The 13,863-nt window shown below is 35.9% G+C and overlaps 1 protein-coding gene across 4 annotated transcripts in view; it reads right to left on the bottom strand.

The window, feature by feature from the left end:
* Positions 1–1,459: 1,459 nt before the first annotated feature.
* Positions 1,460–13,863, bottom strand: part of Wdr37 (WD repeat domain 37) — a 205,768-nt gene continuing 193,364 nt past the window's right edge. For all 4 annotated transcript variants that reach the window (XM_035364361.2, XM_035364370.2, XM_035364385.2 and 1 more), the window contains 5 exons: positions 13,492–13,674; positions 12,375–12,513; positions 8,805–8,939; positions 7,441–7,552; positions 1,460–1,940 (listed from right to left, as the gene is read on the bottom strand). In XM_035364361.2, the coding sequence (XP_035220252.1) occupies positions 1,782–1,940; positions 7,441–7,552; positions 8,805–8,939; positions 12,375–12,513; positions 13,492–13,674 (728 nt within the window). In that variant the 3' untranslated portion in view covers positions 1,460–1,781. The remainder of the gene's footprint in view (positions 1,941–7,440; positions 7,553–8,804; positions 8,940–12,374; positions 12,514–13,491; positions 13,675–13,863) is intronic.

Raw genomic sequence — 13,863 nt, 5'->3', positions numbered from 1 at the left:
TTGTGTGATTTTTACAAAACTTAGCATTTTGGCATAATTTGAGTCGTAGAATCGAAATATGGAAAAAAAATGGCATGTCATTTCAGAAAAAGTCCGATTTTTTTTGTCAAAATACCTCTATTAGGAGAATGCTATATGTAAATCTAATACATATAAGTTGCGCTTTCGAGAGATGAAAAACGCAAGTGGCTCAGTACAACAGGAAATTTTTATTTTGTGCATTATACATCTTTAGGATATTTGTCATTAATCCTTCAACTCAACGACAGCAGTAACTTCCTATTTTGTGCTATTTTTACCTTCTCTATGACAGACATGTCAAACTCATATGTCCCTTGAGTCCTTTTCTTGTTGCCTCCCATTTATTCCAAGAACATAACATCCCTTTACAAAAATACTTTCTCAGCTGACGTTCAGAAAATGCCAGCCCTTTAACAGGGAAAGTTACAAAATTCAGTGTGACTCAATTCTAAAGCAAAAAGTCAATGAAGTAGGTATCTCTCAATTTTACAAATACTTGCCTACATGATTCCCAAAAAGCTGCACATTCCTATTGAATGTGATTTCTGTGTTCAGTAGTATGTACGAATGTGAACAGCTTTTCTCACTTATAAAAAAGAACAAGTCTGCATTGAAGCCTGTTGATAGAATTCATCTGATCTCTACTGTGAAAATTGCTAGTGCAAGCAGCATGTCTCCAGACATCTGGAAGTTGGCTGTAGGAAAGAGATGCTAAGTATTGGAAAAAGAGCAATAGTTGTCCAGATTTCATGATGTTCCTTCTGACTTTTTTTAAAGTACATTGATTAGGTAAGATTTTATGTATACTACTGTTATTTTACTTTTATGTATTAGCATCGAAACTGGACGAGGAAAACTTGCTTGAAAAAAGAGCAAAGGTATCCTACTTTTGACCAATAGAAAGTGAGTTTCTGCAATACTTTCAAGGTGATGATGGATTTGTGTATTGCCATAACATATATGGTGTAATGGAAGATTTGGGAATTTCATGGTGATTGTTCATTGATACCTCAAAGTGGAGCTTGAAGTTTGCCCTCCTCCATAATGGAAATTTATTTGGCGCGGTTCCAATAGATCATTCAGTTTGTTTGTTATGAATGCATATTTTGTATGACATTTGAAACAAACAGACGGTTACTGTTCTCCGTCCGTTTATTATTCAGTGTGTTGTTTTTACTTTAATTACATCATTGAGTATGAAAATGTTTTTTTCCTTCTTGCTTCCCACACTATTGTACACTCATCGTTATAATTTTTAATAATAATTTTATAATGTTTAAATGTTCATGTTGCTGCGTCAGGTGCAAAAAAATTGTAACATATGCTATATCTAATCAAAATTATGAGTTAAGTTATTTTATGTGCATGCTTTTGAAATATCTGCTAAAAAATTTTTGATTGAATTTATAAAAGAAAGTATTGAATACCACAAATAATGCTTAGATAAAAAGTGCAATGGCATTTTTTATTGCAACAAAATATTACAATACCAAATATTTGGAGTAATAGAACATATTTTATTCTAGAATTAATATGTACACAATGACAAAGTCGAAAATACATAATGCAGTTCATTCATTAACAAGCATAATTTTTTTAAAAATTAGATGCAAAAATAATAAAAATTTTTAATTAGCTATTTTGAAGTTTCAGTATTTCAGTAATCTGCTTTATAACATAAACAATATTCAAACATCTCAGTTCTCTGATCACAGTAAAAATGCCCATGACATTTGACAAAGTACATAAATTACATTAATTTAGTTTGGTTTTACTGTGTTGAGCTTTGTATCATCTTTATTAGGGAATGTAACACGCCAACCAAATACAAGTCTATCAAATCCACAGGTGAACAAGTTGCATGGTTTTGAATGTGCATCATCTAACCATGCTACTGAACACACCATTCTTCGATGACCCTGTTAAACAGAATAAATTTTCTTTTTAGCACATTTAAAATGTTTGAAATTATTAACCTTTTCCCGGATATGGGGTCAGTAACATACATGACCCCATACATTACACTCCATTAAATAAGGAATTTAAATTAAAAAGGAATTAAAATTTCCCACTTAGTGTGGAGTAGAAAAGCAGCAGAACCTGTTGAATTATTTTCCGAATCCTTCCTGGTTAAATAGATAATTAAATGGCCATAGGAAAAGGTTAATTAAAAATTTTTGGTTAATACAATCTATATAATAATTTATAATTAAAATATGCAACAAATCCAAAAAATATTGTTACTAAATGCCCAGCTGTGGTAAGATAGCTTCCCCGCAAACCGGGTTTACGGTTGCCAGAAAAAGGCAAGGAAAGGCAGGGTTGCCAGATCTGGTGACATTTGGCGACAGAATTGGTGATATGCCATAAATGGATGAAGAACATTCTAGAATGAATTCTTATTTGGCCCAGAATGCTCTTGAAGGCAGACCTAAAGCTACATAAACCCTGCTTGTATGCAAGAGTATCATTTATCAGGAGTGCATCATCGAATATATTGAGTGCATCGTGTGTGTATTGTCCAGTTTCTTGAGTGTGTTAATCTCCAAGAGTCTGTCACACTACGTCGGGAGCTGTTACTTTAGTGTTTTGCCGTGAAGCTGTCTTTACCGTTATAGCCTGTGTCAGTGTGTTTGTCATAGTTTTTCAATGACTGTAAACATGTTTTTGGAAATGTCCTGAGTAATATTGGCTTATAAATCGTGTTCTGTTTCTTCATCAGGTGTTGTCATCAATCACTCCAAATCTGCAAACCCGTTGAAACACAACAACTGGCGTCAGGAATGGGGTTTGAGAGTGAAAGTCCTTGTAGGAGAAAAGACATGGTTTGGATGGACATTTTAGCCGAAACAAAAGCCGGACAGTAAGAGATCAAAGTAGGACAAGAGAAGTTAGAAAGTGAAATAAAATTAGGTAAAGAGGAAATTGGAGCAAAAATAACAGCTGTGGATAAAAGCTGTGAACAAAAATTGAGAAAGTTCCAGAAAGAAGCAGATGTTTTGAAAAAATAAGACAGCCTAAGAATGAACCTGAAGATTTCATGGTTCTCCACAGTTTCTTCTCATATGGCAATTAAACCAAGCAGACACTATAGAAAATTATCATATAAGGCCCAGTTTTCAATTGTAGCGGAATTTAGTAAGTGGGACTTCCACAAGAAGTCTCACTTGCATCACTCCAAGGAGATGCTGTAAACATCTTGGGAGTCCTTTCCGAAGACCAGATTTCAAACTTCAGCATCCTCTCAAATGCGTTGGAACTGTGAGATTCGGGGAAAAGTGCTTAAAGGACTGTAGCTGCCTGCAGTCGAAAACTCGCCAGCAGAAAATCATGGAAAGATTTCAAGAACTGGTGATTGACATTGCATTTAAGAAGGCTGAATAAAAGCAATACTGGAAAGAAAACAATTAAGTGGTGGAACTGCGGATTGGAAGGTCATCTCCTCAGGAACTGTCACATGAATCAAGACTGGAAGAGACCTCCTGCAAAATAAAACCAGAGAAACTAAAATGTGGCAATCTCATGGGGTGGAGGTTGCCAGGCAGAGATGCAGCCTCTGTGAAAAATTTTCAGATCTCTTCAATGAGCGGCAGAGATGGTCTGTTTGTCGAAGGATACATGGATAAACATTCTTGTAAGATGATCATAGATATGGGAGCAAATGCAACCATTGTTAGAACAGATGGAGCTTGGGAATTGAACAAAACATTGTGCTGGACTCGACCCTATATGACTTAACACACAGTGAGAAGTGATAAGATTCTGATTGAATGTAAAATTAACATCACCATTACCTTCAGAAATGAGACCTACGAGCACTTGGCTTTCGTTGCTACCATCTCGGATGAATTAATACTCAGACTGGACTTTAAATATGAGATGCACTCTACAAAGGAGGATGTAACTGTGTTTGAAATGAAAAACAGATGTCACCATCTCTCCAATGACAGAATTTATTAATAATCTATAGAAAACAACAGCTTCAAATTCTGAATAACTGAATACACTGAAAAGAGCCCAAGAGATGTATTAGTGGCCTTGACATTAGGAGATCTTTCGAGAGTGGTGAATGTTAGCCAGATACTGAGAACCTTCCAAAAGGGTGAAGTGCTTGATCGGAGTCAACATGCACTCCAGTTACTTGCGTTTACAGAGCCCCACCTGAAATTCCAGCTGGGAAATTAATGGAAGAACTTCAGCAGAGTGCACACTTGAACCACGAACAAAGATGGAACAGAGAATTTGAAGACGTATTTTGTAGAATATCCAGAGATGTTGGCTGCACAAAACTGACGCAACATCAAATTGATACGGAGGATCACTCTCCGATCAAGCAAATTCCAGACATCTGCCATTCACAAAACAGGAAGAGGTTGGAAATGTTCTGAAGGAGATGCAAGAAAAGAACATCATCGAACCATCTACAAGTCCTTGGGCATCTCATAGTTCTCGTCTGGAAGAAAGGCGGCTCGACAAGATTTTGTGTTGACTACCGGAGATTAAATAATGTCACTAAGAAAGACAGTTACTCCCCTTTCTCTTGGGATATACAATACGCTAGACACCCTATCAGGACACAAGTGGTTTTTCTTTCTGGATCTCAAGAGTAGATATTGGCAAGTTGAAATTCACTCTGATGATAGAGAGAAAACTGCGTTCACTACCAGCCAAGGACTCTGTAATGCCATTGCAACATTTGAACACCTGAAGGAGACAGTGCTTCGAGGCTTATTTAATGAATCTTGTCTGGTTTACCTAGATGACATCATTATAGTTAGCTGTAATTTCAAGGAAAATCTAGAAAATATCAGGAAGGTGTGGCAGAAATTGAAAGAAGCCAACCTCAAGCTTAGTCCTTCGAAATGGAAGTTGTTTCGCAGTGAAATCATCTATCTGATGATGATAGATATAGGATCTATCTATCACGTTATCACCACACAGATCCAGCGAAGGTGTTAGCAGTGAAGGACTGGACCTGTGGATGTTTCAACAATTAGAGTTTCCTGGAACTCTATATCTATTACAGAAGATTCATGAAGGAGTTCTCCAACATCGTAAGGCATCCGCATAAATTAACAGAAAGTAAACAAAAATTCATATGGACTGAGGAGTGTGAAAAGTTTTCTGATCAGTTGAAGGCGGCATTAACATGTACATCCATGCTGGCATATTCCCAGACAATATATTAGACATGGATGTGAGCAATGAAAGTACGAGAGCTGTCCTCTCCCAAATGATTGATGGTCAAGAGCAAGTAATATGGAGTAAGTGCTTTTCGAAACCAGAAAGGAATTATTGTGTTACACGTAAAGAATTGCTGGTTATGGTCGCTATGGCAGAAAATTCTTACTGCAGGCAGATCATGCTTTCCTACCCTGGCTATTGAATTTCAAAAATCCTGAAAGACAAATAGCCAGATGGATACAAAGACTCCAGGAATATGACTTTGAGATAAAAACAGCATAAAGGCTCCTCCCATGAAAATGCGGATGCTTTTATGTAGGAAGCCTTGTCCTGCATACTGCAGGCATTGGTAAAGAGCCAAGGCTAAGTACGGGTTGGCAAATAATATTTTCAACGTCAGTCAATCCAGATCCACAGAGTGATGAAAAAGTTAGAGAAAACCAACTGACGGATCCTGACATTAAGCCAATAATAGAGCTGAAGGAATCGTGCACTAGAAAACCCATTGCCACCTTCAGTTCTACATTTAAAAGGTACTGTGCTCTCTGGTATTCACTCTACTTCCGAAATGGAGTCTAATATCGCCTATGGAACTAATAAGAAATGGCAGCTGCTGCTTCTTTAAAACTAAATACCTGATGTTCTGAAGGAAATAGATAGCAGACCAACAGGAGGGCATTTTGACTATATACTAATAAAAACAAAGTTCGAGAGCACTTCTGGAGCTCGGTGAGAATTGATGTAGAGAAGTAGTGCCGATCTTTTGATGCTTGTGCAGCCAAGAAAGGACCGAAGGGATGTAGCCAGAGAAAGCTGCAGAGATACAATATAGGGGTGCCTTTCGAGCGAACTGCCCTCGACATACTTGGACCTTTACCATGGATCACGGATAGCAACAAATTCATCCTTGTTGTCATAGATTATTTTACAAAGTGGCCCGAAGCGTACCCAAACCTGTTCTGTCCAGGTATGAGACTACCTTCCAGATTAATTCCGAAAGAGGCAGGAACTTCACTTCAGAACTTTCATTCAAGGGACTCTGCAACTTACTAGAAATCAAAAAAACTCAGACGACCCCGTTACAGCCACAATCAGATGGCACGGTGGGGAGGGTTTAACTGTACAATTCTGAACCACCTCTCGCTTATGGTTTCCAAGAACCAAGACAACTGGGATCGCAAGCTGTCTGTTCCTGCTTGTTTATCATAGTGCCGTCTACAAGAGCACAGGCTATTCTCCATCGCAGATACTCATTGTCCGCCCTCCAGATGTACATTCTTCGCCTAAGGAGTTCGTGTAAGACCTACAGGCCCAGTTGGAAACAGTACAAAGGTTTACCTGGGAGTGGATCAACATCTCACCGGACAGGATGAAGAAGAGGTAGTGGGCCCAGTACCTTTACGACACAAGAGTTCTAGGAAAACAACAAGGTGTGGCTGTGGAATCTGTGTTGTTGTAAGGGTATTTCTCCCAAACTGTAGTCTATTGGGAGTGTTCCTATACAATTCTCACCAGAAGTTCCTATACATTCTGAACGATGTCATGATATCCTAATTCCAAACCTAGCGTCGTTCATGATGACAGATTAGCCCTATACTATATCATAATTTACAAATAGTTATTTGTAAATAGTGTAAATATTTATTTCTTGTATTTTCTTTTACTTTGTTTGCCAGCTTACCTGTTGAATTTGGCTTCTGACTAAGGATTGTATTGCCCAAGATGTGCAGTCAAATGCCCAGCTATGATAAGATAGCTTCCTCGCAAAACAGGTTTACGGTTGTTAGATTTGGTGACAAAGTTGTCAATATGCAGACGGATGGAGAATATTCTAGAATGAATTCTTATGAGTTTGGCCCAGAATGTTCTTCAAGACAAGCCAAAAGCTATATAAACCCTGTACACGGCGTAGCAGTGTATTGGGAGTGCATCCTGAGTTTTATCAAGAGTGTATCATCGTTTTATCTTGAGTGTGTTAAGCTTTGAGAGTAATGCTTTACTATACTTTAGTTACTTATTATAGCCTGTGTTGCTGATTGTTTTAGCATGCTTGTCGTAGTTTTTCAACGACTGTAAACATGTTTTTAAAACTATCCTGAGTAATATTAGCTAATAAATCATGTTCTGTTTCCTCATCAAATGCTGTCATCAATCACTCTAAATTCGTAAGCCTATAGAAACGCAACAATATTAACACAAAACGTAGAATAACAATAATAAGAAAAAATATTATACCTGTCTGTTACTTCGAGGTAGCCTTGCAAGACGAACACCATTTAGATCAAACAGACGTACATGTCTGTTATCATGTGGAATTGCTATGACATGCTGGTTTGAAACTGCTAACCTAGGAATAGATGAATGAATATAAAGATACTTGCATGTATTAGGTAACAGTAATAAAATTATTTCAAAGGCTTCAGTTTCTCCAACAGTTCAGTGTATGTATAATAATAACAATAAAAAGTTAATATATTTGAAATGTATAAGGGGCAGTCTAATGAAAACGAGACAGACTATATATAATGAGCATGGCACGGAATTTCGTAATACAGGTAAGTTTGTGTAGAATCGGGAAGGAACAGCGCGAACGCTCGCTGCTGTGTCATTTGTCTGTTAGACGTGCTCAAAATGAGGTCAGCGAGCTGTCTGCACATCTGTCATCACTATGGTGGCTGGGAAACTGAAACATCATGCTGTAGTCTGTTTTTTGACTGCGAAAGGATTGTCAGAAATTCATGTCTGTTGTGTATGGCAAATACAGTATGTCGCATGCTGATTTGTTTGAATGGAATAAACAAGACGGCAGGACAGGCTCATTTTGTCCTCCGACAGTGGATGATGGAAACTATTCAGCTCACGTTGGGCATTACACCAACTGCTCATCACAAGCATCTGAAGTTCCGGAAAATCTGTGTTCCCCCACAACCTGATGGAGGAGCAAAAGTTGAACAGAATGTCGACAGGAACATAATACCTGCAGTTACGCAAAGCATTTTATAATACATAAATTAGTTTATGAATGATGTTATATGATATACGAGTGAAACAACAATATGGTAATACCATGCATTAGGTGTTTTAAACAGTGCCCTACAAAATTTACACGTACGTTGCATTATTCATAAATCAAATTTTCTTATAAACATTGTAGCGCAGCATCGCACTCTCGTTCTTCAACTCGTAAATTTTGTCTTCAGATGCTGGAATCAAGGTACAAAGTTCTGTATCTTCATCATTATCTTTTTACCATGTTGTATTGGATCTTCAACACCACACAGCGATTTGAAGTGAAACTCAGAATTATCATTTTAACACCTGAAGTATAATGTGCACGCATAAATTTTGATCTTATTTTTTGTACTGTAAGTTCGCATTATAAGGCAGAATATAAGGTACTTAGATTTGCTTTTTATCATTAGATGGCTGAGGCAGTAATTACTAAAATAAATTTCTATATAGAACATAGAGCACGTATAGCATTCATTATTATCACATTCATGAGTAAATCTTTAACTGTTTTGCTCTAACATCTAAATATATCATTTGAAGTAGTCTGCTTTATAAATAATACTAGTACATTAAAAAAAAAATAATACCTGTTGACTGGAGAATCTAATCTTATTGTAGTAAGAGGTGAACGCATATTCTTTAAGTCCCAAACCTTTACTGTTCTGTCATCACTTCCAGAAACAACCTTGTCACCACTAGCAAATGTAGCTGAAGTTACAGAGCTGAAACACAATATATTTAAACTGTTAATCCTTTAGCAAAAGACTTAAAGCAACAATATTAATACAAAACGTAGAATAACAATAAATTGAAATACATACACGTTTTAAAAATATCAAAACATAAGAAAACGTTTTTCTGCTGATGAATTTCTTAAATTACTGTGCTAAAGAAATTCATTTGAAAAATCTCAGAATAGTACTAGGGCATAGGCATATGTACTACGTATGTCACAGAGTAGTAAAGGAGAAGAACTGGTGCTGCCATCTATTGGTATGGTATCCTCAGTGTGGGCGCCGGGTTTTAAAATCGTATAAATAATCTTCTTTTAATTATCACTTCTGACTGAAATGAAGTAAATAAAATTCAGCATGTGTACGTCATATATTTGCAGATTTTGAATTTTTTCTTCCCCTCCAACAGAATACATCAATCTTCAAACATGATACCTTGGAACGAGGTGCATTAATCTCATAACTTCAAAATATTGAACATTCATAGGGTGGTGCTGCCATTTAGAATCGAAAGGAAACACTAGAAACTTATGATTATAGCTTTTGGTGTCAAAAAATTAGCATTTTTAGGAGGTTAAAAAATTGACAAACAACTGGTATATTTGGTGCCCTTCAAAGGGTTAAAAGGTGTCCATAGCAATATTGATCCCTTCTTCTGATTCACTTGGTGTCTAATGTAGCTAATGTAGTCTTCATCGTATGTTCATGTTCATAATAGTTTCGTCATGCATAATAATTCATCATGTTCTCATAATAGGAAGATCACTCTTTTCTAATAATGCTAATACTTCCACATTGTTCAATTTTTCAATTACTTTCCTTTTCTTCAGCTGTGAAGGTCCTGCCATAATTGTACTGTTTTCCATTTTAAACACATACATATAATCTTCGGTATAAACAATTGAAGATTGAGACATAACAATATTCTGCAGATGCATTTTAAAAACAAAAAATTTGTGAATAAAGTAAAATTCCCACCCACTACAAAATAAAAGTTGTGCTATTCTAAACACACACACACAAAAATTGACTATTAATATACTGTGCAGAAGAATGAGAACATTAAAAAAAAAGAGATAATTCAGTTATTCCTTCCTAATTTTAATTATTAAATTTTCTAGGAAGTTTTCATTTATCTTTTTGTGTAAATGAATACAACTCACATTTACTGAGATTAATTTTGGAATATTCCACTGTTCTTTTTGTTAAAAAAAAAAAAAAAAAAGGGGGGGGGGGAATGGATTTAGTTATTTGTAATAATTTGTTTTAATGAAAGCTACACATTATAATTTATTTGGTCATCTTATTATGTGTATCATAATCAACTAAACAATCAAACTATTATTAATAATAATAATTAATAATAAATAAAGTACACGAGAGTTATAAAGGGAAAGTTGCATTTTTGGAAGACTTTTTAAAGGAACTGGCTTGCACTCACATTGTACATGGTTTGCCTTCAAGTTATGCAAAAGTACCCATCCACCAGGATCAAACCGCTAGTGTTCAGTGGTTTCATCCACTTGGACACAGTTAGGGTCTTATATTTTTGATAGTTGTATTAACTCAGCAACTGTATATAAATTAACAATATTAGGAGCAACTGATTTAATTAATGTTTTTATTTCTAACATCTTTATATGTAGGCTACTCAGAAAGTAAGGAACGTTTCTGTCTGACGTCGCTAGGCGCGCGCCGATCACATATATTTTTGTGTTTGTGTGCTTGGCATCCAGCCATCACAATGGGAACATTTCCACGCTGCCTGTTTTTTTGATATTAAAATTTAAAACGTGCGCTGTAATTGAAAATCTCGCTAGTTGTGAGGTGCGGTCTGTGATACGGTTTTTGTTGGCTAAAACCTATGGAAATTTATCGGCAAGTGTGTGAAGTGTACGGAAACAACGTAATGAATGAAAGTTCAATTCAGAAATGGTGCATTCAAGTTTAAAAATGGCTGAACTAACGTTCATGATGAAGAGAAGAGTGGACACCCTAGCATTGTGACTGACGAACTGGTCGCTAAAGTTGATGAAAAAGATTCGTGAAAACCGCTGTTTCACAATAACGGAGCTTTTGCCTAGTTTTCCACAAGTTTCCCGGACTTTGTTGCTTGAAATTGTCACACAAAAGCTAGGCTACCGCAAATTTTGTGCGAGATGGATGCCGAAATTGCTTACAGACCACCATAAAGGTCAGCGAATGGGGGCAGCTTTGACATTTCTGGAGGCATATGATATACATGGGGATTCATTACTGGATCGAATCGTAACTGGTGAAGAGACGTGGGTGAGACACGTGAATTGAGAGACAAAATTACAGTCCATGCAGTGGGGGCACACAAACTCCTCAATGACCATGAAAATGTTTGCAAACCTTGTCACCAAAGAAGATTATGGCAACTGTGTTTTGGGATAGGCAAGGTGTGCTTTTGATTGATTTTCTCGAACGTGGTGCCACAATAAACTCTGACCGGTACTGTCAAACTTTGCGCAACCTTAGGAGAGCAGTTCAAAACAAGCGCCGAGGAAAGTTGACGTCCAAAATTTGTTTTTGCACGACAATGCCCGACCTCACACGGCAAACCGCACTCAAGAACTCCTTAATTCATTTAAATGGGAGGTTTTTCCTCATCCGCCCTATAGTCCCGATCTTGCACCTAGTGATTTTCACTTGTTTCCAAGAATGAAGAACTGGCTAGCAACACAGCACTTTGATGACGACAAGGAGCGCAGCGGGTGCGCATCACTGAGTGGCTGAGATTGCAGGTGGCAGAATTCTATGACGAAGGAATTTCAAAGCTTGCCCACCGCTATGATAAGTGCCTCAATTTGTTTGGTGAGTATGCAGAAAAGTAGAATTTTAGCCGCTTTCTCTGATGCATATAATAATTTTTTTTTCTCTTGTATTTGGTTTCTTTTTAATTCCAAAACGTTCCTTACTTTCTGAATATCCCTCGTATACCTATATACAGATTTAAAAATTAATAGCACATTAATATATACAAATAATAATAAATTGTAGACATTCACAAAACATAGTCCTTCACGATAGCAGGGAAACAAAAATTAATCCTAAAATTTCTTTGTATTATACAATCCATCCATTATTCCCAAAGTAAGTATTTATATAGTTGAAAATCACAGTTAAATTTCAGTTAGCATTTTAGTACAATTGAAGCTGCTTCCACAGAAAATTTTCATTTGTGGTTTTGGATAATTACTTGAAATAAAATATGTGAAAATACAATCAGAAAAATATATTTCCTACTTTAATTATAAATATGTGCCTAAATATTTATTTATTATAATTTTTACCAAATTATTCTACAAAACTCATATTTATTTCCTAATTATGCCTGTAAATGTGAATAAAAAATGTACATTTACTGTTTTGAGAGAAGATAACATCATTATCACTTACTCTGTATGACCCTGGAACACACTAACAGAATGTATTGCTTCTCTGAAGTCCCATAAACGAAATGTTGTGTCTTTGGAAGATGTCACGACAAGACGTTGCATAGGATGGGTACAGGTATTTGTAAGCTCTTGATCATGTCCTAAACAATTCATTTTATATTAAAAAAATCATTTTGCATAATTATATTGGTCTTTCACATTAATCAATTATCCACACCCTCACCGAAAAGTCATGAACTTGTAGGAAATTTTGAACAGCATTTTGTGAACTTATAGAGAAACATTTATTTGGGTATTTTTACATCTATTTCCAAATTAATTATTTTACATCTATTACATCCAGTTCCACCTATTTTTTTACATTCTTCTTTTTCTGTATAAGGCCTGCACATTCCTCTTTTTTTTTACCCCCCCCCCCCCCCCCACTGTTGCTTTCCCAATCTATACAGTGATTGATTTTCGCTTAAAAAATATCAGAGAATTGCACAAACTTGGCATTGAACACAAGAGCCGGCACCAAAATCCTAAAATGAGAAGGGGGCAAAAAAATGCATGATGCTTTTAAATGAACCACGCACTGTATGCATGCAGAAAGCTAAATCCGAAATTTCACCGAAGACAATGAAAACTACAGTATGTAATCCACTTGTATAATTAAAATGCTGAAATTCACATTGTAGGGACCACAATTCCGTGCCATATCCAGAAAAATGGAAAACTATCTGGGGGGGGATGCATTTTTTTAACTTTATGGTGGGGGTGCAGATAATAAGAAAGCATATCTTTTTAATGCTGAACAGCAATGCATGAAATATTATACTAAATTTATAAAGGAAACTGCACTGTACTAATAAAAAATAAATTAAGATTGCACAAAAGATACATGAAATCTGAATCTCAAAACATTTTGAAACTGATTTAAGTTATTTAAAAACATCAAGACTACGACCATAATCCAGGTATTACACAGTTTGTTTATTTAATCACTGAAGTTGAAGTTAAAAAATGTTTCAAGTTAAAATGTTTACTTTATATGTGACTAAACAATTTTCTTAACAGTACAACAAAAATGTAATAGATTTTAACATTTTAAAGAAATACAATAATTTTGGCCTTACCTACTAACTGTGTTACAAGCTCCCCCGTTTGCACGTCATAAACATTAGCTGTTCGATCCCAGGAAGCGGTAATCACTTGATCACCTCCGGCAAGCCAGTCTGCAGCAATAACTACACCTATATGTCCTTGGAGTTCAATCTTTGCATTCTTCAATATGGAAACATTATGAGATGTATCAGCATCTGTCACGAAATCATAAATAAGAATATTAAAAATAGCATGGAAGGATATGCATGAATTTATAACTATACAACTTCATGGCTCACTTCTGCTTATTATTTTTATATTAATCAGGAATAAATGTTTATATTTCTATACCAAGTTTCTTTAACACATTTGCTGCCACTGAAAATTATATTTTCATCCTTGAA

The sequence above is a fragment of the Stegodyphus dumicola genome, chromosome 4 (assembly GCF_044657685.1).
Source record: "Stegodyphus dumicola isolate Sdum_Otavi_A_Nest chromosome 4, ASM4465768v1".
Taxonomy (NCBI): Eukaryota; Metazoa; Arthropoda; class Arachnida; order Araneae; family Eresidae; genus Stegodyphus; species Stegodyphus dumicola.
Note: the sequence above shows the minus strand (reverse complement) of the source record. Positions and strands in the feature narration are given on the sequence as shown.